We start from the raw sequence: 24,749 nt of genomic DNA, 5'->3' as shown, positions 1-24,749 counted from the left end.
AGTATTTGATTCATTCCATCATTTTTGTACGAGAAGCATGATATAATGTTTTTCAACTGCTACCACCTTCTTCGGACACTGTATATGTATATTTCCAAATAATGTATACTGTCTCTCCCACCCTCTTTCATCTCCAGTCACTTCGAATGATGGATTCCAAAGGTTACTCTTATTTATGTTTCTTTTTAATATAAATGGTTTGCTAACGATTAACAGTCTTAGGTTTTCTTTACTGATAGGTTCCACCTACCCAGTTGATTAAGCTGTTATAGATACTGAACTCTGAATTAAAAAAGAATGGCTCTATATTACCATAGTAAAATAGATCTTCAGGTACAATGAAAAATAGGACTTAAAAATGAAAAAAAAGTATCTTATTGATTTACTCACTAATGCTGAACTAATTCTAATGACCTATGGCTAATTTTTACTTATATCGGTACAATATGATGATAAAAATAAACTACTGCAACGTTTTCCTTCACGTTTATGGGATCTTTTCTTTAATAAAACCATGTAGCTAGTCATACCAGAAAACAAAAGTCCTCAAAACTCAAGCCACCTAATTGGACATACCACCCTTTACATCCTGGCCGTGGCGTTCTTCAGGCATAACACAATCTACAGTCGTCCGTCTCACAGCTGCTAACAAACCTCACCTCATAAACCTCACCTCTCCTGACCAACGGAACACGACACCTCAACAACCAGCCTCCCATCACCACTTACCTCTTGGTTGTGGGATGCACCATTATTTATACAGTATGTGCAACTTCTGATACACTTACAAGAATGCAAATTAACAAACTTAACACACTACACTGAAAGTAAAGAAATATATATAAACAAACAGGAAACTACACTTCAAATGCACCACAAAAAAGATATCATACACATAACTCTTTTCTGTTTTATTCCAGCTAGCGGCGCACGATTTCATTCTGGTGAGTTACTCTGGCTTGAAGAGTCAAGTATGGCATTCATTACGTACTTCTTTCTAGGGCGTTCTCCTGAATAAAATCGTCTGGTGCCAGCAAGAAAAAAACTAAAATCCGTCATCATGGTTTAGAGGTTAAAAGACTAGACATATTCTAGAACATGCATAAATTCAATCGAGGAAGAAATACATATGTAACATCGTACTCACCAGCGAATATAGTAGGTAACCGTCTGGAGTCACCTTCGGCAGATTAGAATTCAATATAGAAATGTTCTTAACCATACTTATAAGACTATACTGAAAAAAAAAAAAAATCTGATACGCACATTAACAAAACCTTTGCTCTGACGTAGTATTTCCCCATTGAACAGGGAATCATTTGGACCTACCCTCAGCAGCATACAAATAAATAAATATATAAGTAGATAAATAAATAAACAAATAAATACTAACTATATAGATTACAGTTATAATACATAAAGATAAAAATAAAAATGTAGAAGCCAGCACAATCTCCATTCGTGTCATTCTACTCACCACTAAACAGGTAGCCGTTTGGTCCGACTCTGAGCAGCTTGAGGTCATACTGGGTCATGTCCTTCTCCCCGAAGCCCTCCAAGTCGCTGCCCCCGATGGTCTCCTTCACGATGCCGTCCAGGTCAGGGTAGGACACGGCCTTCTGGTTACGTCTCGCCAGACAGAGGATTAAGAGCACCAATACTGGAGAAGAGGGAAAAAAAGTAAGTGAAATAAACGAAGTGAAATAAAAAAATAACTATATTCATCATCATCATATAATGTGTGGGATAGATTTTAGTTACTTACACAGGAGACAAAGGAGGCTGACCACAATGATGACAATGGACTGCTGACCCATGATGACCTGTGCTGGGCTGGGAGCATCGCACGGCTTGTAGGTCTTCTTGTCGTAGTCGGTGGAGTTGAGGTCGTAGAGATAGTCATTGTGTCGTAGCTCCTGAATGCACCCGTAGAAGGGAGTTCTGAAGGGAGGCGTTATGGTCCACTGGTATGAGTTAGCTAGTTCGCTGATACTAGGCATGGCTGCTACACCGCCAAGCTGAAGAGGTGCGGCTAAGTTCAGGAGATGGCTTGGTGTTGCTCCTGGAGGTTTCACAGACTGGCGACACTCCGGAGGCGTCTCAGCACTCTGACTGTCCAGGCACTTGGCCACCTCCAGCGTCACCGCCTGCTCGTTCCAGGTGATGGTGCAATCGAATGTGCGTCTATTGTTCCTCTCTAGCTGCATGTCCATATTGAGTGTTCCTGTACCCATATCAATGAACACCTGCAGCAGCCAGTCGCTCAGGATCACATAGATGAAGTCCCCAGGGTAGTCATTCCATGGCTTCACCACTGTTGGTCCGGAGTAGAGCAGGATTCCATCTCCATCACTCGGCTCGAAGGATATAAAAAGTGTCGAGTTGTTGCAGACTTTGGGTGCCTGGTACCATGCATAGCCACGCTCAAACCTGGCACTTTTTAGTTCACAGCGCGGTCCATAGTCTTTTGAATCCGGACACTGACACACCAGGGTACTATTTTGCTGAACACAATTACCACCATTATAACAGAAGCCAGGGTAGCAGGCGGAGGGGAGGGGTTCAAGAGCCCCACAGACGCAGTTGTACTCCGGCGTGATATCCACCCCGACCATGGTGGTGGTATCACTCGCCACCACCAGGGGGGAGGTCAGGTTAGGCCTCAGGAACTGCTGGCAGCTGCTGGTGCCACAGTCGGTCAGGGACTCGTATAGGCATTCGTTCAGAGTTACAATGGAGATGTTCACGCCTAGGGTTTCCATCAGCTGCAACCAATGAAAACTCTCTAACTCTTACGTCAAAATTCAAATAACACTGAAGGCACTAAGTCCACCACATGTAAAATATTTCTGCGTAAAGATGTACAATCAAAATAAAAAACTTATCCATACAGTATATTCAAATGATTGTATAAGAAGTGCAGTCTCAGTCATTACTTTCCAACCTAACCAAACCAAACCAAACCTAACTTGACCAAACCTAATCCAACCCAACCTAACCTTGTTCCTGTTAGTAAGCATGAGACCGTCCAAGCGAGGAGCCGTGTAGTAAGGCGAGCTGTGGCAGTTGTAGCGAATGTCTACCGCGTTGCCCCCCTTGGCGTCCGTCAGGGTGAAGATGTCCACGTTCTGAGCCTTGATGCCGTGGATCTTGCCTATCTCCACTTTCAGGCGCTCGTACAGACTGGTGCCCGAGACTTCGTTCTAATAAATAAATAAATAAATAAACTGATAAATAAATGAAGAGATAAACAAAGAGGGTATAGGTGTTCACTATTATTCATCATCATCCTAATCTTTTTTCTCGCCTAAGGATGGGGTCAGGTTCATAATCAAGGAGAGAGATAATACAAAAGTGGGAGAACTTTCAACAGCATGTCCAGTGGAAATGGGTACTTAATCCTTCGCATATAATTTAGTTTTTGGAATCCTGACACCATTTGGCAAGCATGATCATCTACACATGCTTCAAATACTTTTCTTTAAAGACGCATTGCTCTTACATTTGGCAGCCATTTCTGATAGTTAAATTCTTGTCAGTTTCTCCATGCATTCTTTTATCCAGCCAACTCGACCGTCAATCACCCGGCCTCAGAACTTTATTATTATTATTTTGTTATTATTATTATTAATAACTTGTCAGTCACTACATCACAGCATTTTCTTCTACATCCATGCTGGTGAGAACTTGATCCCCTGCCAAACTCAGCACCACAACATTCACCCCTAAGCCCAAACCTTCCTTTGCACCCTGTGTCAGTTCGATCCCATGTCAGTCACTAGATCACAGCAATTTTTTCTACATTCAGACAAAGCCCACCTCAATCATTTTTCAGTAACTACATCATAGCATTCAACTCTACACCCATAACAGAGAGTACTTCGATTCCTTGACAGTCTCTACGTTCTTTTGTTCGTTCGTATTGTTTTGAAAGGCTCTATGCTTGTACAGTATGTGTAAGGCTTGTTCACCTGATTGCTGTTCTGCATGCTAACTTACACGATCTTTGGCGGTATGTATCTTCAGTCCCTCCCCCTCTTGTCTTCTTCCTCCTCTTCTTCTTCTCCTCCTTCTTCTTCAACTTTTCCTTTTTCTTCATTTTTTTGTAAGACTTCATTCACCCTCTTTATAGATCTATCTCGTGTTCATCCTTCCACATTTACATATCAGGTCTTCCTCCTGATGCTCTTCCCTCCCCATTCATACTCGCTTTTCCCTTCCCTCAAACCACCCCTCTTACTCACCCCCTGCTGCTGAAGGACCTGCTGTGCCGAGTACCCCTCCACCCTGAAGGACCCCGACTGCATGACTGCCTCCTCAGTCAGGTCCACCACCAGCACCTCGACCGTCCCTGTGGCCGTCTCGTTTCGGTATTTATCCACAACCTGAAGGAATATTTAAGAAACGGATAGGCTGGGTTAACTTCTAGCATTTATCCATAACCTGAAGGAATCTTTAAGCGACGTATAGGCTAGGCTACTTTCTAGAATTAATCCAATACCTGGGGGAGAAGTTAAGGGATGAATAGGGTAGGATAACTTTTTGAATTTATCCATAACGTGAAGAGAAATTAAGGGACAGATAGGTTAGGATACTCCCAAGAATTTATCCACAACCTGAAGAAGTTAAGGGATAAATAAGTTAAGTTACTTTTATCTATACCCTGAGGGAGAATTTAAGAGACGAAGAAGTTTGGTTAATTAAAAATAAAAAATCAACAACCTCGTAACCATACAGAAGGTAATGAAAATAAGAGACACAATGAACATACGTACCCTGAAAGAAGGGATTAAAATGTGAGAAAGACCAAATTGACGTAACTTCATGAGAAAAAAGACGAACAGACATTACAGGAAAAATACCAGATAGACGTAACAGTAATAAAGGAATTAAAAAGGGAGAGATAGAAACATAAACAGACGTAACCTAATACGAGACACATCAAACAGACGTAAAATTATGTGAAAAACATTAAACACGCTTTACCAAATAAAAGAAACACTAAACAGACGTAAAACTAGTGAAGGAATTAACATACGAGAAACATAAATTTGACGTAACCTAAGAGAGAGGACCTAAACAGGAGAGAGAGGAGAGACGTCAACTAATAAGAGAAACATCAGATAAAGGGAACCGATAGGAATAGCACAGAATGGCGGGAATATCTCCATACTGCGAGCATCAATAAGTGAAATGTAAGGAAGAGGGGAAACGCAGGAGCAAAAAAATCATAAAGCACTCCTCAAGTTAGACAATAATGGATACTGAAGGAGCGTAGGGGAGGAGGATAAAAGGCAAGGGGAGGGAAGATTAATTCTGAGAGAGAGAGAGAGAGAGAGAGAGAGAGAGAGAGAGAGAGAGAGAGAGAGAGAGAGAGAGAGAGAGAGAGAGAGAGAGAGAGGCATACATTAACGCTGAGGGTGTAAATCCGTTCAGCAGTACCTTAAATTTAAGGGTGTAAGTGGAGTCACACCTTAACTTTGAGGGTGCATTGGGAATCACACCTTACCTTTGAGGATGTAAGGTGAATCACACCTTAACTTTGAGGGTGTAAATGAAGTCATACCTTAACTCTGAGGGTGTAAGGGGAATCACACCTTAACTTTGAGGGAGTAAGTGGAGTCATACCTTAACTTTGAGGGTGTAAGTGGAGTCACACATTAACTTTGAGGGTTTAAGTAGAGTAATACCGTAACTTAGAGGATGTAAGGGGAAACCATGCCTTAACTTTGAGGGTGTAAGTGGAGACACACCTTAACTTTGAGGGTGTAAGAGGAATCACACCTTAACTTTGAGGGTGTAAGTAGAATCATACCTTAACTTTGAGGGTGTAACTGCCCTCTGGAGTGCCCTTCTTCATGGTAATATTTCCATTGTTGGCATCCACGCTGAAGTACGTGTCAACTTGGTGATCGTCGGAGGGGAGGAGTTGGAAGGTCTTGTACTCTATATCGTAGTCGTCGGCATCAGTGACGTAGACGCTGCCGATCACCATCTCCGGGAACTGGCCCTGTGGTGGAGAGAGGGGGAAGGGGGAGGGTGAGATAGATAAACAGATAGGTAGACAGGTAGGTAGGTAAGTAGACAGATAGATGGAAAGACAGAGAATATAATACTGTAAGCGAAGAAAGAGGACAAACAAATGAAACACACACACACACACACAAACACACACACACACACACACACAAACACACACACACACACACACACACACACACACACACACACACACACACACACACACGCACACACAGTTTCCGTACACGCACGTTGTGAATATGTATACAGACAGCCTCACAATCTCTCCCTCTCTAACATCAACAAAAACGTACTCTCTTATTCCTCAATCACACAATGCAATGTAATGTAATGTAATTCTCTCTCTCTCTCTCTCTCTCTCACCTGGTAATTGTACACCTGGATGGCGCTCGACCCGTCACTCATGGGCGAGTCATTAACATCGCCAATTTCGACCGTAAGATAGCGGACTCCATTCACGTCTTCCTTATCCCTCGTGATGAAGGGAATCGTGTAGAATTTCTGTGCCTCCCTGTCCAGCATTACCAGTGGTCTAATCTCGTACCGGGAATCACTGAGAGAGGGGGTGATGGGAGGGAGTATTATTATTATTATTAGTATTTGTATTAGTAGCAGTAGCAGAAGCAGTAGTAATAGTAGTAGAAGTAGTTATTGTTGTTGTTGTTGTGGCCCCAGGCTCATCTGAACGTGAACCCGCTGGAGTGCAGGATGAAGCTGTCCTTCTCCTACAGTCCACCATCCTCCTTTTGAGGGCTGAGAAGGGAGCTGGGTACGTTTCCATAACCAAGCAGAATAAATCCCAACTTACAGCAGTGCCATCGTGTGTATCCCTCTCCAGCACACGGGATTACTGTGAGACATGGGAATAGGGGAAACAGACTATGCTCTTTTTACCTTGACACAGATTTTCGTCCTTTTGTAGCTCCATTTCCCCAACACACACATTCATACACGCTTCCCAGCCTCATACACATTCCCCTGACATATACATTCATACTCACACTTTCCAAAGCCATAAACATTTCCCCAACATTACATCTCCCCATTTCTCCAAGTACTCACCCTCCACCCTCCGTAACGCTAAATTTTTCTGTGATTTCGGGGTCGGTGTCAGGTTGGAAGGCTAGGGTGCAAGGACAGCCATGCTCAGCCGTATCCCAGTCACTTAGCAGGATGGTCACGGCCTGCACGGTGGATGGGTCGGTATTCTCCATGAACATCGTGTAGCTGTGTTCCTGTGGGGGTGGATGGAGGAAGGATTGCTTGATTGCTTAGTTGATGGAGTGACTAATAGGTGGCTGGATGAGGGTGGCTGATAGGGTGGATGATGGTGGTTGAATGAGAGACGGGTTGATAGATTGGTCGATGGGTTCATGAGAAAGGTTGATTGATTAGAGTGTGGTTCAATAAGAGTGGTGGATAGACTGGATGATGGTTGCATGAGAGACTGGTAAATAGATTGGCTGGTGAATGATATGAGAGATTCGTTGATAGATTGGTTTTTGTATGAGTGGGAGACTGGTTCATAGCCTGACTGATAGACTAAACAGATGGGTAATTGATAGTGAACCCCTTCACCCCGAGGACGTCCTTTGCATATATCAGTTTTGCATCTACCAGACGATTTTCTTCAACTTAATGAAATCACCCTAAATACTGAAGGGGTAAATGTAAGGCTTTATCGAACCCCACCTGTCCGTTAAGTCTACAATAATGCAAAAAAAATCGTCTGGAGAGAGCACGAATAAAAGAGAGATAACGTCATCCTTGTGGGGGGGTTGATGGATGGGTGGCGAGATTGATAGGCGAGTGAATCTGCTGGTGAACTGAAGGACTGACTGGGTGAAGGGTGATGTGTGACTGAGATCGATGGACTGGTTGACTGAATGGTTGGTGGAGTGATTATCATGACTGGTTGCCTGGTTGCACGATACACTGGTTGACAGATTAGTTGATGGACTGGTTGGAGGAGTTTCTGATGGATGGATGGATGGATGGCCCAGTTAATGGACTGGAATGGATGAATGACAGTGTTGATTGAAAAAGATTAGCAAGAAGGATATAAATGAGAGACAGATAGGTTAATGTGAGATGGATAGATAATTTGGAGACAAAAAATATCCAGGATAGACTGATGAGATATAGAGATTAGCAATAAGGAAACTGAAGAAGATATGTTAATGAGAAATGGATAGGCCAATAGGAGATAGAAAGATTAACTAGGACAGACTGATGAGAGATAAAACTGACGAGAGACAGAGATACTGAAATAACGTACCGGAGTTGGGATGTAAGGGTGTTTGTCGTTATTATCTATTTAAATTGACACTAACGTTGTATGAGACATGATTATAAGACTGATGAGAAACAGGGATATGGGAGAAAATGATATGAGATTGATGAGGAGAGATCGATAGCAAAGAGATAGAATCGGAGGAGGACTTTATTGCTGAGATCGAGAGACTGACGTTTGTAAGACTAATAGGGAGAGATAAGAGACACAGAGAGTTGACCACTTACCGGCGTCTGGATGTATGGATGATTGTCGTTGATGTCGAGGATATTGACCTGCACGGTGGTGGGGTCTGCATCGATACCAGCACCCCCTTCGTCATTGGCAAGAGGGTACAGGGTCATTATGCCCCTGTTGGCTGCCTCACGGTCCAGGCACTGTACAGGACGAAGAGACCATCACCATCATCATCATCATCATCATCTTAGAGCCTCATTGGAAGAAATATGTATACCGTTCGTCATCATCATCATCATCATAACTTTTTATCATTTAAAGGCTAATAAATAATAAACAAATGACATGAACTCACCCCCACAATGGCCAGCTCCCCCGAGGTCTCTCCAATGGTGAAGTTAGTGAGCTCATTCGGGGCCAGGTAGTAGCGTATGTTTTGGTCCACGTCAGAGGGTAGGTCAGGGTCTGTAGCTGCCACCTGGGAAGAAACAAGCTCAGAAATGACGCCTATGGACTGCGCAAAGGTCTTAAAGCACGACATAATCCTCATACACACCTACACTTAAGGGGCGCCATACTGGGGTTGGACATAATAAAGCCAATGTTTTATATGGACTGGATGTTAAAATGACTAAAAACAGCTAAATACTTCCTGACAACTGCTTACAAGCTGTTGTATGAAGAAACAGAGATAAGTGATGAGATTTGTAACAAGATGTGTGTATTTGAGTCTCAGTTTGGACTCTGACTCTGTGTATTTGTAGATGAATGTTTCTCGCTTAAGGGTAACGATCGTGTGTCTAGTTAACAAGCTTAAAGCCATACTTCACTCTCATGGTAGTTACCTCCCACGGTCGATTAGCGACCATCTACTACTCAACTAATATTCCTCGATGATCCATAACCTTTACTGTGGCCAATAAAGTACATGACAATCAAGGTGCGGCAATACTACTCACCTGTCCGAAGACTTTATTGCAGTCCATGTTCTCTGTGACGCTGAAGTTGTAGTTGGTCTTTTCGAAAACTGGCTGCTGGTCGTTCACATTAATCACAGCGATCAGGATGTTGGTCTCGGCCATATCATTCCGCCCGTCGCTCAGTCGTACCAGCATTGTGAACTGTGGTAAGGGAGATGACGTGGGTGAGGGAAGAGGAAGTGCACTGATATGTAAGGCAGCAAGATCAAGAAACAAATCAGGTCAACCTATACATGAGAAACAAGATCATGAACGAAGAATGTATATATAGAGAAAAGCGAAGACAGGAATGGAATGAAGCCAATATATACTGCAAATAAGAAAGCCAAGTCAAAAATTGAACTGAGGCCAGCATATGTATAGGAGAACCAGATCAAGAACAGAACCTTATTTAGTTCGAGTCTAAGGACGTTGAGTTGGGAACAGTAGTTCATTTACACCTTCTAAACTCCTTAAAGAGAGTCGTATCAACACTGTAAATTGTGGTAAGTGGGGTGACGTGGGCGAGGGAGGGGAACTGGACATATACGCAAAATGGCAAGAACTAGAATGCCATGAGGTTACGTAGATTGAGGATACACAGTTACAGGCAGCAGTTCTTGTCTCATAACTCTCAAAACCTGATGGGAATCGAACTAGCATTGTGAACTGTGGTAAGGGATGCGACAGGGGTGAGGGAACGGGTGTAGATGGACAGGCAAGAAATATGGAAAGTGATGCTAAGAATGGAGTTGAGTCAAGCTGTTCAAATTCAAGGATGTACGGTCAGAGACAAAAGTTCACCTACAATTATCATCTCTTTTACTTCCCACTTTCCTCTGTTAACTAACATCCTAAGTCGAGAGAGGCTTCCTACGCTTCCCTCTGATATGCTGCGTCAGGGAGGAAAGTGACAGATATGCAGGGAGGAAAGTGATAGATATGCCCTTTGTATGAAGTAAACACAGTGAAATAGTATACGAATTTTCATCCCTCATTGTACAGTTCCGGTCAATATTCCCTGCCTCAAAACTGACTCAGTCGTACTGGAGGAAGCACTTACGTTCCTGTCGTTCACGGGGTCATCGTAATCAAGGGCTTCGTTGATGTAAACCTCACCCGTCGTCGAGTCGATGCGGAACTTGTGCTTCTCGTTGCCAGACACAATTTGGAAGTCGTTGTGGTTTACTGAAAAAAAAAGAAAAAAAAAAAAAAAGAAAAAAAAGTTAATGTGAATGATGGATGCAAGTAAAGGAGGGAAGTAGTAGTGAGGAATGAGAGGTGTAGATAAAGGGAGGAAGTAGTAGTGAGAATGAGAGGTGCAGATAAAGGGAGGAGGTAGCTAAGAATGAAAGGTGTACAGGTAAGTAGGAAACTGATAAGAATCAGTGGGTAATTCACACACACACACACACACACACACACACACACACACACACACACACACACACACACACAAGCAATCTCAAGGTACGTCTCCTACTGCTGCCACTCTACCCTCCCACTCCCCCTTCCACCTCACTCACATTCACCCTCCTAGTCAGTCTCTCACTCTCACAAGAACTATCCCAATGTTTTCCCCTTACGACAAAAACTGATCGTACGCCTGTCTGTGAATCCAAAGATCGAACCCACTCACCTATGTCCGGATCGATAACGTTGAGGTAGATGCCCGTCTTCGAATTGACCTCCATGTTCTCGTTGACCTGGACCTCGTAGACCCCGTTTTCTTTGTCGAACTGAGGGGGCACGTCGTTGATATCCTGAACCGTGATCCAATAGATGTTCATACGGGAGTGAGCTGGTGGAGGAGGAGAAGAGGACGGAAGGTTGAGAAATATTAGAGGGGAATATCAGTCGGAGCTCGCAGTGGAAGGAGGAGAGCAGAGGAATATTAGAGGGGGGGTCTCAGTTAGAGTTGATAAATATTAGCCGTGGAGGAAGAGTGGAGGGAGGAGGACAGAAGAATACTTTAGAGGAATATAAGTTAGAGTTGGTAGATAAATATTTGCAGTGGATGAGGAGTAGAGGGAGGAGGGCAGAGGAATATTAGGGGAGAATATCAGTTAAGAGTTGGTGAAGAAATATTTGTAGTGAATATCAGCTACAGTTTACAATAATATGTAGATCAATATATAAAGATTAGTAAAAGATTATAAGTAAAATAAAAGGAAATGAAAAAAGAGAATATTATTGAAGTGAAAGACTGGGATAAGGTTTATATGAGTAAAAGATAGAAATCAATAAAGGAGGAAAAATGGAGAAAAATGAGAGAGAGAGAGAGAGAGAGAGAGAGAGAGAGAGAGAGAGAGAGAGAGACTAAAGAAGAGAAAGGGAGAAAAAAGTAGCGTTTGAGTCCTATAATGAAAGGCAAGAAAAAAGAAAATAAACAGATAGATAGTCACAGCTACTGTAGATAGATAAACAAATAAATCCCTACTCACTGATCACCCCATCAGTAACTCGAATAGGAACCATATATCTATCCACATCCTCTCTATCGAGCGCCATTATCGTCCACAGCTGTCCATCTGGCCTCACTTCAAACTTGTTCTTTACGTCTGCAGATGCGGTTTTGTCGAAGGAAAACTTCAGCTGCGGAAAGAGAGATGAGGGTGGATGGCTTGGAATAACTATGGACTCTGTATACGATAAAGATGATGATGATGATGATGATAATAATAATAATAATAATAATAATGATGATGATGATGATGGTGGTGGTGAAAATAACACGACCAGAAGAGAGGAAGACATGAAAGGGGTGACTTAACTATATAATCTTTTAACCTCCCACGTCTTTTAAATTAGGTGAGACTGAACTATACTCATTTTACACTAACTTGGCCTAAAACTGCCTTCTCTCCATCATAAATGATGAGCTGTGAGAATACGCTAGCACTAGAATATGATGCCTGTCACAAAGAAATGCTATGGAAAGGATGTAGAGCCCTAGTATTGTCTTTTTCTGTCACTGAGCAACATGAAATTAGCTGCAAAAGAATGAAAATTTGGGCCAAGTTCGAGTAACAAGAGTATAGGTATGTTTAAACAAGGATGGAGTAATTCGTAATAATATCTTCTGCTTCATCTCGAAATTAGTTTCCATGGGTGCTTTTTTTTTGTAGCACACACACACACACACACACATACACACACACACACACACACACACACACACACACACACACACACACACACACACACACACACACACTTTACCTCTCCACCTCGATCTTCCCTCAGAGCCCTCCTACATCCCACCACCTCCCTCAAATCCCTCCCATTCACCCCTCCACCTCTTCCCACCTTGTCTCACCTGTTTAAACTCCTCGGAGACGTCCTTATCAATGGCCTCTATGGTGGTGATAAGGGTGGAGGGTGAGTTCTCCACGATAGCACCCCCGTCGAAAGGTCTCAGCAGTGGGGGGTTGTCGTTCACGTCCTGTATGTCCACGCTTATCTGCACGTTCTCTAGCGCTCCCTCGTTGTTCTGTCAGATTAGGAGGTTGGGTTGGGTTAGGTTAGGTTGGGATGGGATGGGATGGGTTAGGTTGGGTTGTTACGTTAGGACAGGTTAGATTAGCTTTAACAAGGTTGGGTAAGGCAAGTTGGGCTTAGATAGGTTAGTTGAAATAAGGTGAGGTTAAGTTAGGCTACGTCAGGTATATTCCCATGTTTATCTAAAAGTCCTCCGGCGCTTCCTCGTTGTTCTTTTAAGCTAGGATACGTTGGGTTAGACTTGGTTTTGTTAGGTCAGGTTGGCTTAAGTTAGACTAGGTGTATTTTCGTGTTTATCTGAATGTTTTCCAATGCTCCTTAGTTATTAGGTTAGATTAGGTTAAACTGGTTTGTTTAGGTTAGGTTAGGTTGGTCTGGGTTATGCTAGGCGTGATATGGAGAAGTAATGTTGGACTGGATTGGGTTGAGTTAGACTGGCAAGATGACGTGAAGTTAGGCTGGGATGGACTGGAGTGGAGTGGAATGAACCAATGACTAATGACCTCTATAGCTAAACCTAGAGGTGGACGATAAGGTAGGATAAGGTAAGACTGACTAACTAAGTATAAGGTAGGGAAAGGTAGAGACGGTTAAGTAAGGCTAGATTGGAGTAAGGTAACGGTAAAGGTGGGAGCAGACCTCATAGAGCGTTTAGTCTCGGTGTTCATCCCAGTAACTTAGTCATCTGATAATGTGACAGGTAATTCACCCAATACCTTGGGGTAGAAGGCAATTGCAACATCTGGGTTACCACAGTTACTTCTCCTGGGTTTGCCATCCCCCCCCCATTTTTTTTTTTTTTTTTTGTCGACTAATCAGTGGTGGGTAAAAAATAGTCTAGTTCCTTCATCCCCAACTTTACTGGAAAGAATGACCATGTCTATTAAACATTGTGCTCTAATACCACACAAATCTCACCACCACTGGCATCAGTATCACCAACACTTTCACCATGAACCCTAACAATAATAACACCAGCAATGAAACCGACCCGATGACAACATTTCCAACACTCACCACGACCCGCAGAATGAGCTGGTAGGCCCTGCTAGCTTCGTTGTCGAGTAGTTACGAATACCAAGCTGATACCACTTCTATATCTCTAACACCACCCTAACACCACTAACACAGGCCCCCTCCCACCCCCTAATTGACACTTTTTAACACATTCAACACTCACCAGGACCCGCAGGATGAGCTGGTAGGCCGTGACAGCTTCGTAGTCGAGGTTACGAATGGCCACGAAAATGACAACGCCACGAGTACCGTCAGGACACGCAGGGTCGTTGGCCTCTAGGTCTCTGGGTAAGGGAAGAAGTGAGTGAGTGAGTGAGTGAGTGAGTGAGTGGATGAGTGAGCGTGTGAGACAGTGAGTGAGTGAATAAATGAATGAGTGGAGGAGTGAGTGGGTGAGGGAGGGAGGGGGGGATGGAGACAGTGAATGAATGAGTGAGTGAATATACGGGAGAATAAGTGTGAGTGAGTTTGTGAATGAGGGAGGAAAGGAGGCAGGGAAGAAGAGAGGGAGTGAGAATGAGTGAATGAGTGAGTGAGGGAGGGAAGGAGGGAGTGAATGAGAGAGGGAGGGATGGAGAGAGGAAAGGAATGAGTGAGTGAGTTTGTGAATGAGGGAGAAAGGGAGGGAAGAAGAGATGGAGTGAAAGAGTGAGTGAGTGAGTCAGTCATTATATGAGAGAATTAGTGCTTTAATCTATGAATGAGTGGCTGATTGTGTGCAAGGGTGAAAGAATGAATCATTGAATAAAAGGGTGAATGAATGAGTACGTAACTGACTGACTCAATATAAGGATAAGCGACTGACTGAATAAGGGTGAGTGAATGAGTGAATATGGCTGAGAGAGTGAACGAATGAGTATATACACGAGTGAATGACAGAGAAAGAGAGTACGTTAGTCGTCGAAGTAGAGTCAGTGAAAAAAAAAAATCAAATCTGAGAAAGCTCAACACTGGAAAACGCCGGATATTCAGTAAACTCTCTCTCTCTCTCTCTCTCTCTCTCTCTCTCTCACCTCTTAGCGAAGGTGCCCTCAGCATTACTCTCCACAGTGTTCCCTGTCAGCAATGTGAAGAACACCTCCGGATCGTCCACAACGTTTGACCTGTGGGAAGAAATTGTTAGAAGTGCCTGAGGTGTGTGTGTGTGTGTGTGTGTGTGTGTGTGTGTGTGTGTGTGTGTGTGTGTGTGTGTGTGTGTGTGTGTGTGTGTGTGTGTGTGTGTGTGTGTGTGTGTGTGTGTGTGTGTGTGTGTGTGTGTGTGTGTGTGTGTGTGTGTGTGTGTGTGTGTGTGTGTGTGTGTGTGTGTGTGTGTGTGTGTGTGTGTGTGTGTGTGTGTGTGTGTGTGTGTGTGTGTGTGTGTGTGTGTGTGTGTGTGTGTGTGTGTGTGTGTGTGTGTGTGTGTGTGTGTGTGTGTGTGTGTGTGTGTGTGTGTGTGTGTGTGTGTGTGTGTGTGTGTGTGTGTGTGTGTGTGTGTGTGTGTGTGTGTGTGTGTGTGTGTGTGTGTGTGTGTGTGTGTGTGTGTGTGTGTGTGTGTGTGTGTGTGTGTGTGTGTGTGTGTGTGTGTGTGTGTGTGTGTGTGTGTGTGTGTGTGTGTGTGTGTGTGTGTGTGTGTGTGTGTGTGTGTGTGTGTGTGTGTGTGTGTGTGTGTGTGTGTGTGTGTGTGTGTGTGTGTGTGTGTGTGTGTGTGTGTGTGTGTGTGTGTGTGTGTGTGTGTGTGTGTGTGTGTGTGTGTGCGTGTGTGAGAGCGTCCATGTTTGAGTAACATGCGTAAATATTCTATGAGCGTGTAGTGCCCTCACAAATAATGAAAGAAAATACCCCGTGGCATTAAAAATAAAATAGAAAACGTAAACTGGTGACACAGACTAAAAATATCAGATTGCTTCATCATCCATCAACGGTGCAACAGCATAAAATACACACACACACACACACAATTACCTTTTTCCCCCTACACACACACACACACTGATCTCCCTCCCCACACATACCCACACTCAGCTCCCACCCCATCCCCACGCATAGTATCACAACAATACACTTACTTGGCACACAGCGTCACCACATCAGTATTCTCATTAGTATCCTCAGGGATAGTAGGATTAGTAGGCGTCTGACCGATGATACTAGGAGGCAGACTACCAGAGGACACCACTTCGATGTTGACCTCTGCTGTGCCTTGGAGTGGGGGGCTGCCTGAGTCCGTGGCCACTGCGTCTAGCTTGAAAATTTTGTCGTTGTCCGCCTAAGAAAAAAGAAGGGTGGGATTATAAGGAAGAGATGAAATGAGATTAGACTGACTTCATATCCGTTTTCTCTGCGTGACCATCTAAGCAATCTTCTACCTTATGATCCGTTTACTTCCCCATGTCTTTCACGAATCTCATTGTTTCTTATCCTATGCAGCTTACGAGACTCACATAATTATAGTCCTTAACTGTTTCATTTGCACTGCTCTCACTCGTGGTTATAACTCATGCCATTCCAAAGTCTCACAATCCTCTCTGCTCTCTTCTTTACATTCAATCCCTGCTCTCTTCTACAAATTCCCTCTCAGGGCTAAGTAAGCTTAATAACACCTCTTCCTCTCCATCCCTGCTTTCTTCCTCTTACTCCGTACCTTTTCTTTTCCTCTCACTCCTGCTCTCTTCCTCTCATTCCATCCTTACTCTCATCCTCTCAGTCCTGTTCACTTCTTCCTACTCCCTATCTAGGTGACGTACACTCAATGACACCTCATCCTCTCACTCCATCTCAACCCACCATGCTGCTGTCAAGGCTCTGTGATAGCTTGATAATGCCCGTGCTTTCGTCCACCTCGAAGTACCCCAGATCCCCACTGTCCCCCTGAAGCGAGTACTGAAGCACAGCGTTGTTTCCGGTGTCCATGTCCGTGGCCGTGACGCGTAGTACTGCAACGTCCGTGCTGTGGTCCGTGGCGATCTTTTGAGTGTACACCTGGAGGATAAAATGGTCCTTGTAAGCTAAAAGAAGTACGAGGTTATTTGGGGCTCGTGGCGATCTACCGAGTGTCCGTTGTAATCTCTCTCTCTCTCTCTCTCTCTCTCTCACACACACACACACACACACACACACACACACACACACAAAGTACTTACAGCCTGGTCAAAAATAGGTGCGTTATCGTTGACGTCCTCCACCACGACCTTGAACGTGCACGCCTCCTGTAGGGACTCGCTGGGAGGGGCGCCGTCCTTGGCTATGACCGTCAGGAAAAACTCGCGGTCCTTGCCATCACGGTCTAGCTCCTGACGAAGTAGAAGACGAAGAACATTTGATTAACTTTTTACGATGGGAGAAGAAGATGATGAATTTTTTTAATTCATATATTTCAACCAATTATCAGTCTATCTTTTAAGCAGCTAATCAGTCGGTCCGTCAATTAACCTATCAATTATTTGAACGATAATTAAATCAACTAAAAAAAAAAAGCCAACTAACCAACCAAAGAACTAACCTCAATCACCCACCCATCAAGCAAAAAATCATTCAATCAACCTAAAATTATCAGCCAATCAATCAATCAATCAATCAGTCAGTCAACCAATGTACTGACCCTCGTGGTGATGATCTGGCCGCTGTCGACTTGTGGCTGTATATCGAAGGAGTCGAAGGTATTTAACAGATAATAGGACACCTGGCCATTCACCCCATGGTCCTGATCCGTTGCTCTTACCTGGGGAGCAAGAGATGCGATTAGAGGTGCTGTTAGAGGTGCGGTTAGAAGTGTGGCTAAAGGTGCGGTTACATGTGTGGTTAGAGGTGCGGTTATATGTGTGGTTAGAGGTGCGGTTATATGTGTGGTTAGAGGTGCGGTTACATGTGTGGTTAGAGGTGCGGTTAGAGGTGCGGTTACAGGTGTGGTTATTTGTGCGATTACTCATTTATTCTTGCTATCTTCCTCCTCTGTGTCTCTCTCCTGTCCATGTTTCTTCTTTTCTCTAAATCCTCTTCCTTCCCATTCCTTTACACTTCCTTCCCTTTACTGTAGACCCTCTCCCCTCCCCTTCCTCTATCTCTTCTTCCTTCCTCTACTTCTCCCTCTATTTCTTCCTTCCAACAGTTCCTCCTCCCTCCCCTTCCTCTATTTCTCCCTCTTCCCTCCGCTTCCTCTCTCTCCTTCTTCTCTGCATATTATTTAAGAAAGAAGGGTTCAGTTATAAACACTTACCACTACCACAGGTGTCGATGCGGGCTGGTTCTCTTTCACAGTCACGTCATCACACAGTTCGAACACCGGCTTGTTTGTGTTCTCATCTGCAGGAAAGAACACAATGAACAACGGTCGATACATACTGAACACTACTGGAATACTCGGATCCCAGTATAGCCTACACAATACTCTTCCGAAGATTATACCTGCGTAGTGCAACTGCATTTATTACAGAGATAAAACTAATGGCCGAAAATACTGAAACCTCACAATAAGAACAATTTCAACGTTGGCTGCAGTTGATCTGACTGAACAGTATACCGCATTGTTTTGCAACACATACTTGTATTCTCGTACTCTTTCAGTTAAGATCTTTTTCTTTTTTAGTGGTCTGATTACTACAGTATTTGATAAAATAATTACTACATTTCCTCAAACAAACTGAGTAGCGGAAACGCTGTGCACACACTAACGTGACTGCAACGTATGGGATAGTGCATTCTATTCTAATATACTGTCTCGTTACAGTATTATAAAAACAAACATCATTTGTCGCTATCTTTTAGTTGTACTTTCAGTAGGCCTACTAAGCAGTTATATCAAACAGCCAATGATTGCGCAAGTTAGGATCAAAGATACTCCACACAGGCAAGAACAATGCTACTCTACACACAGAAGATGTCATGCATGTGTACGGCTATTACAGGAAAAAATTATAGCAAAAATTCATTGGACTCACAAGTGCATTAACTTCTACACCATGCAAACAGTATGCAGATACAAGTCTACCATTCCAACGTCAATATCTTTTTACAGACTATTCTCAGTTTACCATCACATATTCTGGGTCAGTTTACCATCACACATTCTGGGTCAGTTTACCATCACACATTCTGGGTCAGTTTACCATCACACATTCTGGGTCAGTTTACCATCACACATTCTGGGTCAGTTTACCATCACATATTCTGGGTCAGTTTACCATCACACATTCTGGGGAACATTAATACCAGAATAGCTGCTGTTTATGAGAAAGTAATCCCCACCAAGGAAGAAGATACCTGACTTGCAACCACCCTTGTGGCGGAATGGAGACTGGTCACATCTTGCACCTATAAAGGCTGAGGAAAAGGGTGGACCTGACTCTTGATGAAATGTCTTGTTACCAAAAAGTTTCGTCACCAGGATGCTGTATTTAGGCACTGAACTGTTATCGGCTCTTTGGATGTTTCTAGATAATGCTGTTATTCCCCCACTTGATTGGAAAAGGCACAAGAAGTTCTACTGATCAAAAGTGTATGGAGGAAGAAATTCGCAGAATCTCAGCTGATGAAGGAGACCTGGTGGCTCGAACAACAGAAAAATAAATTCTTAACAATTAAGAAAAAAATCTTTCAGTCTGCTTTCAGTCGCTGAAATCACCCTGAAGAATGATGTCAGACCACAAGCGAGTTTGTGGGCCACTTGGTGAACTTGAGTAACTTGAAAACTTTGAGAAGCTTTAGCCCAGTATAGTGGTAGAAGACAGCAGCTGAAGGCACCACAAGAGATTATTCGATCGTGCTGTCGGAAGATGACCGTTGATTCACAAGAGTGATGTTCTGTCCCTGCACAAAATTAACACAGATACACCGATAGGTGTCCAAAAAGATGCATAATCATGAGCTGGCAATCCTCAGCTCCAGACCGATTACAAGGTGGGGCATGAACTGAGATAGGCAGAGCAAATCAGACCTCCTGCCCTTGACCAAGACCATCTGCTTCATTTGTTCCATAACTCAGTCCTCTTCTACCACGGTCACTCAGCATATCCTTGTTCACCTAACCATTGATTGAGTTGGGCTGGAGACACTCAGTATTTTACTTTCAGTAGCAGGGGCTGCAGAATGATCGCATCTTGCCCACTTTTATACATTAGAAGTTGCCTCGCAGCAGACATCCTGTGTCAGGCACTGGAGAGTGAATCAGACCTACAGTTCTCCTGTACTGTGTTTAGTTAAATGGATCGGTCTGGAGACTCCTAGTGGAGAGATCCCACATATTACTGTTCTATATTGTGTTTACTCTTACTGTGCCCATGAACGTAAGCAGCACTCAGTAAAGCTAAGAATGTGCCGCTTTAAGGTTCAGGTCATCACTTGCTTTAGGGTACAACAGAATATGAGAAAAACTCTACTCAAAAAAATTTTCTGAGCATCGCAAAATGAAAGAAAAATGGCCACACCAAACATGAAAAGATCAATTTAATTCTTGCTATTATCACCTTGTAAAAAAAAAAATTGCAACCCACTATACAGTATAGAATGTTTTGAAATTATCCCAGCTCCCTGCTCCCTCCCGTAAAAAAAAAAAAAAAAAAAATCTGTAGAACTGTGGGACCGATTTCTTTTATTATTGCCAAATATTGTTTCGAAATTTAGGAAATCTTTAACTGAAAAAAAAAAAAAAATTATCAAAGAATGGCATTATTTCAGGAAAAAAATACTATTACACGCCATGAAAATCTGATCCAAACTTTAGATATTAGTTCTAAATGATGAATTGGGAAAAGAAAAGAAAAATATGAATCAAGATAACACCTGCTCTATTTTGTTGGATTCGTCACCAGAGCAAATGACCAGTTTATAATGCACTCTGACAACTCCATCGCATCAAGTATGTATCCTTATGAATCAGAGTGTTCCAGTGCAGTTTTCAGTGTGAGTTCAGACTGGTTCACTTATGCTGACTGGCAGAGAAAGGAGTATAATTAGCAACAAGGACAAACCAATGCAACAGGCCAAATATATTCAACAGCCACTGAGATCAAACGTCAAGCACGCACTTGTACCGGTATGGCTGGCACTCGATTACCAAGCTACGTAAGGGAAATTCCAGTCCCCCCTCCTTCCCCCCCAAAAAAAAGAGATAGAAAAAAAGGGAAAATTACTCATGCTTTCAAAATTCAAATGTTCATGCATCAGCTGGGCGCCTTTACTGGATTAAAAAAAAAAAAAAAAAAAAAAAAAAAAAATCTCTACCAGCATTTGTCGACCACACGAGCAAAGTGAAGCGGAGATACAGGGTTGTCCATATATTACGCAGCCCGGTACTCTTGTGTTGGCAGGACGGCTCAGGCAAGGATACCAGAGTCTATCTTACAACATTTTCTACTTTCCGTGACCCTCTTGATACTTGGTGTGTGTGTGTGTGTGTGTGTGTGTGTGTGTGTGTGTGTGTGTGTGTCAGTAATGTCATGAGGCAGACAGAACGTCCTCAAAAACGTACACTAAGTCTTCCCTGCAACACACAAGACTGGAGGGTGCAATATTAGGACCACCCTGTGATTTTTTACTTTCATTGCTGCCAAGTGAACAAAACTGCAACACATTATAAAACAGGACAACCTACAGTCAAGCTACCAGGAAACATTTTGAGTTATTATCAAGTGGTAATTTACTTTTTTTTTTTTTTTTTTTACTTTTTTTAACCATGCATAACAAAGTATCTTCTCTTACCCCTTCCCCAGGTGAGACGGGCTGTGACGAAACACCAGGTAACTTCAATTTAGTACGTACCTCTCAAATAACGTCAATCTATTTCATCTATATCACACTTATTGTCAAATTGTCATGCAACCCTATTTCTTTTATCACTTATATCAAATGTGAACCTTCATGCAACAGCAGTACTTAATTCAAATACATCTTTCATTTTTTCATCATAATAACAATATTTCATATGTATTTTTTGAGCTATCAAAATTCATGCAGTTATCAACACAGATGACTCTGTTTTCATATATAATTCTAAACTTTATTTTTTGGGTAGTCGTTAAAGGCTTACCGTAACTAGGCTGTCTTGAAGCTGCGGCAAGTGGTAGAAAATTTACTGATTAGGGAAATGGTTAGAAAAAATTTACCCTCGCTACACCAAACTGTACCAAAACAGCAAATCCTTTTCATATTCTCAGGGCATCTTTAGGACATCACTTATATTTCATTCCTGCTGACTTCAGACGATTTCATTCAGCTTAGGAGGTCATCTCTAAGTCGAAGGGTTAGATTAGAGCATTCATCAGTGTCTTCTCTACTAGATGACACTCTTAAGCAGAATATAATCATCTGCTAGCATCCAAAAATAAAGCAAAAAATAAAAAGTAAAGACAGTATATTAATGTAGTAAGGAGGTAAATTCACAGTAAGTTACTTCAGTGGTTCCTTTAAAGCTGATTTGACTGATTCCCCCCAAAATTACAGTACCAACTGCCAAAATAATAATAATAATAACAACAACAGCAACAACAACAAAACAACAACAACAATAATAATAATAATAATAATAAAAATAATAATAATAATAATAATAATAATAATGAGTTTTTGGAATGCAGCTAATCACGAGGACTGCCCTTAATTACCCCCATATGACGAGTACACATTAACAGGACCAACACGGCACAGTGGTCGACACAGACGCTAATCAGCCATCCATGAGTTAAAGCGAACAATATGCAAGCAGGGTCTGAGAAACAGTTTAAAATTTACTGTTTTCAGATATCCAGCCTGGCCATATAAACTGCACCTCACGAAGCAAGAGAAATGGTAAAGCTCTTAACAGACACTTACAGCACTTATAATAAACAATAAAAAATCATTAATCACAATTTGTCCGCATAACAAACAATTATATGACTAATTAACAATGCCAATTCATTTATCAAAATTCAGCCTAATATCAATGGTGATCTAGACTAACTTTTTTTTTTTTCAGTGTAAGGAAGGAGGAACCAAAGGACAGAATCCCGCAGTATAGTTCCATCCAAGAAACACAAAATCAAGATACCAAAGCCAATCTATTGCAATCTGGTCAAGAAAACTATTAAATATAAAGTACACAATCTTCACCAACCATATCCCTAATATTAACTTGAAAATTTGACTCATCAATAACAAAGGAAAATAATCTGACTATGGGGAGTATTTTTAATTGGCACTGAATGGTTCGTAATGTTTCTTCATCAGCGACTTACTCTGCATATCTTAACTGTCCTCTTTTATGTTACTGATGCAAAGGGCGTCGATATTAAGAAATAAACATACCATGCACGAGAGAATAAAGTGTACAACTGAAAGTAAATCGCTAAAAGAGAGGCACCACGAAATCTCCCAAATCACTGAGAACACGGACACAGCAACTAACACACCGATGCAAACTAACAAAACGTTTTCAATAACAAACGTTTCTCACTCTCGCCTGCAACACACCTGGCACCAACGCGAAATACCCAAAACGTTACCTAATGAAATGGAACGTTCTTACGAGTATTGCAGCTTCTAAATTATCTAGCCTACATGATCGTACAATTCTCTCTCTCTCTCTCTCCATATATCTATAGAAAGGCCCCATAATCTCGGAAAAGGGTGAGCACAAACAGCCTCCATGTCACCTGTCCTTTGCCTTCAGTCTGCCCTTTCTCCATCTCACACAACCTTCCCTCATATAGGCTACCTCTCCATCTCCTCAGCTTCTCCATCCCATCTCTCTATCACATCCCCAGCCTCTCCATCCCATTACTCCATCTCATTCTCAGCCTATCCTTCTCCCTCCCTTTTTCCACCTCACTCTCGCAATCCATCTCTCACATCCCCTATTTTCTCAACAAGATAAAAAGCGAACTTACCAATTTTGTCGACAGTAACATTAGCTCTGGAGGACAGCCCCGTCTGATCGTAAGCCACGGCCTCAAATACGTACTCCCACTCATCGCCGAAACCATTGGGACCTAGAGTGATGATACCTGTCTTGGGGTCCACCTCGAACTGCAAAAATTATGAAATAAGAAATGAATAAATAAAATCGTTATCACCACTTTTATCAAAATTAATATCATCGTCATTCATCGCTATCATCAATTTCATCATCATCACTGACAATATCTTTCCCATCATCATCATCATCATCATTCTGACCCTTTTTTCCCGTCTAAAGACAGGTAGGTGTGAGGCAGGGTCTAAAAACACGAATAGAAAAAGCATAAACAACAAAAACTGAATAAACGAATGAACAACTTCCATAACAGCTGCGTATGACTTTTACCATTCTCACTCTCTCTCTCTCTCTCTCTCTCTCTCTCTCTCTCTCTCACACACACACACACACACACACACACACACACACACACGAAAAAATTACCTACACTCACCATGGTAGTGGATTGTAGTTCGTATCTCCGAAAGTCTTGGTCTGCATCCCTGGCAACCACAGTCCCCACGTATGCGCCTGTAGGGGTGTGGTTGTGGTTGTGGTGGTGTGGTGTGGTGTGGTGGTATGATGGTGGTGTATGAACGTAGTAGAAGCAAATGTGGTTATCGTTGTGGTTGTTATGATTGGGAAGATGTGGTAGTTGTGTGGTAGTATTAGGTGTTGAGGTGATGGTATGATTGCGGTAGTATAGTGTGGTGTGTGGTTGTGGTTGTGGCGGTGGTATGGTTGTGTGTGTGGTTGTGGTGGTATAATGGTAGCGATTATGAGGAAGTAATAGAGGAAGGTGTGGTTGATGCGGTAATGGTTGGCGTACGGTAGTGGTGGTGATTGTGGCGGTATG

General features: G+C 42.6%; 1 protein-coding gene across 1 annotated transcript in view; it reads right to left on the bottom strand.

Annotated features, from left to right (window-relative positions):
* Positions 1 to 24,749, bottom strand: part of LOC145413271 (DE-cadherin-like) — a 121,925-nt gene that overhangs the window by 14,521 nt on the left and 82,655 nt on the right. Inside the window, exons 7-31 of the mRNA XM_080283000.1 lie at positions 24,348 to 24,424; positions 23,826 to 23,964; positions 21,989 to 22,009; positions 21,661 to 21,681; positions 18,182 to 18,267; positions 17,567 to 17,686; positions 17,109 to 17,258; positions 16,753 to 16,947; positions 16,035 to 16,234; positions 15,003 to 15,092; positions 14,153 to 14,273; positions 12,791 to 12,964; positions 11,916 to 12,066; positions 11,111 to 11,272; positions 10,535 to 10,659; positions 9,472 to 9,633; positions 8,868 to 8,990; positions 8,563 to 8,712; positions 7,105 to 7,277; positions 6,406 to 6,595; positions 5,816 to 6,010; positions 4,245 to 4,385; positions 3,000 to 3,203; positions 1,766 to 2,765; positions 1,478 to 1,660 (exon numbers count right to left, since the gene is read on the bottom strand). Of these exons, the coding sequence (XP_080139126.1) occupies positions 1,478 to 1,660; positions 1,766 to 2,765; positions 3,000 to 3,203; positions 4,245 to 4,385; positions 5,816 to 6,010; positions 6,406 to 6,595; positions 7,105 to 7,277; positions 8,563 to 8,712; positions 8,868 to 8,990; positions 9,472 to 9,633; positions 10,535 to 10,659; positions 11,111 to 11,272; positions 11,916 to 12,066; positions 12,791 to 12,964; positions 14,153 to 14,273; positions 15,003 to 15,092; positions 16,035 to 16,234; positions 16,753 to 16,947; positions 17,109 to 17,258; positions 17,567 to 17,686; positions 18,182 to 18,267; positions 21,661 to 21,681; positions 21,989 to 22,009; positions 23,826 to 23,964; positions 24,348 to 24,424 (4,353 nt within the window). The remainder of the gene's footprint in view (positions 1 to 1,477; positions 1,661 to 1,765; positions 2,766 to 2,999; positions 3,204 to 4,244; positions 4,386 to 5,815; positions 6,011 to 6,405; positions 6,596 to 7,104; positions 7,278 to 8,562; positions 8,713 to 8,867; positions 8,991 to 9,471; positions 9,634 to 10,534; positions 10,660 to 11,110; positions 11,273 to 11,915; positions 12,067 to 12,790; positions 12,965 to 14,152; positions 14,274 to 15,002; positions 15,093 to 16,034; positions 16,235 to 16,752; positions 16,948 to 17,108; positions 17,259 to 17,566; positions 17,687 to 18,181; positions 18,268 to 21,660; positions 21,682 to 21,988; positions 22,010 to 23,825; positions 23,965 to 24,347; positions 24,425 to 24,749) is intronic.

The sequence above is a fragment of the Coenobita brevimanus genome, chromosome 95 (assembly GCF_032717465.1).
Source record: "Coenobita brevimanus isolate Jiangsu-jjx chromosome 95, ASM3271746v2, whole genome shotgun sequence".
Classification (NCBI taxonomy): domain Eukaryota; kingdom Metazoa; phylum Arthropoda; class Malacostraca; order Decapoda; family Coenobitidae; genus Coenobita; species Coenobita brevimanus.
Note: the sequence above shows the minus strand (reverse complement) of the source record. Positions and strands in the feature narration are given on the sequence as shown.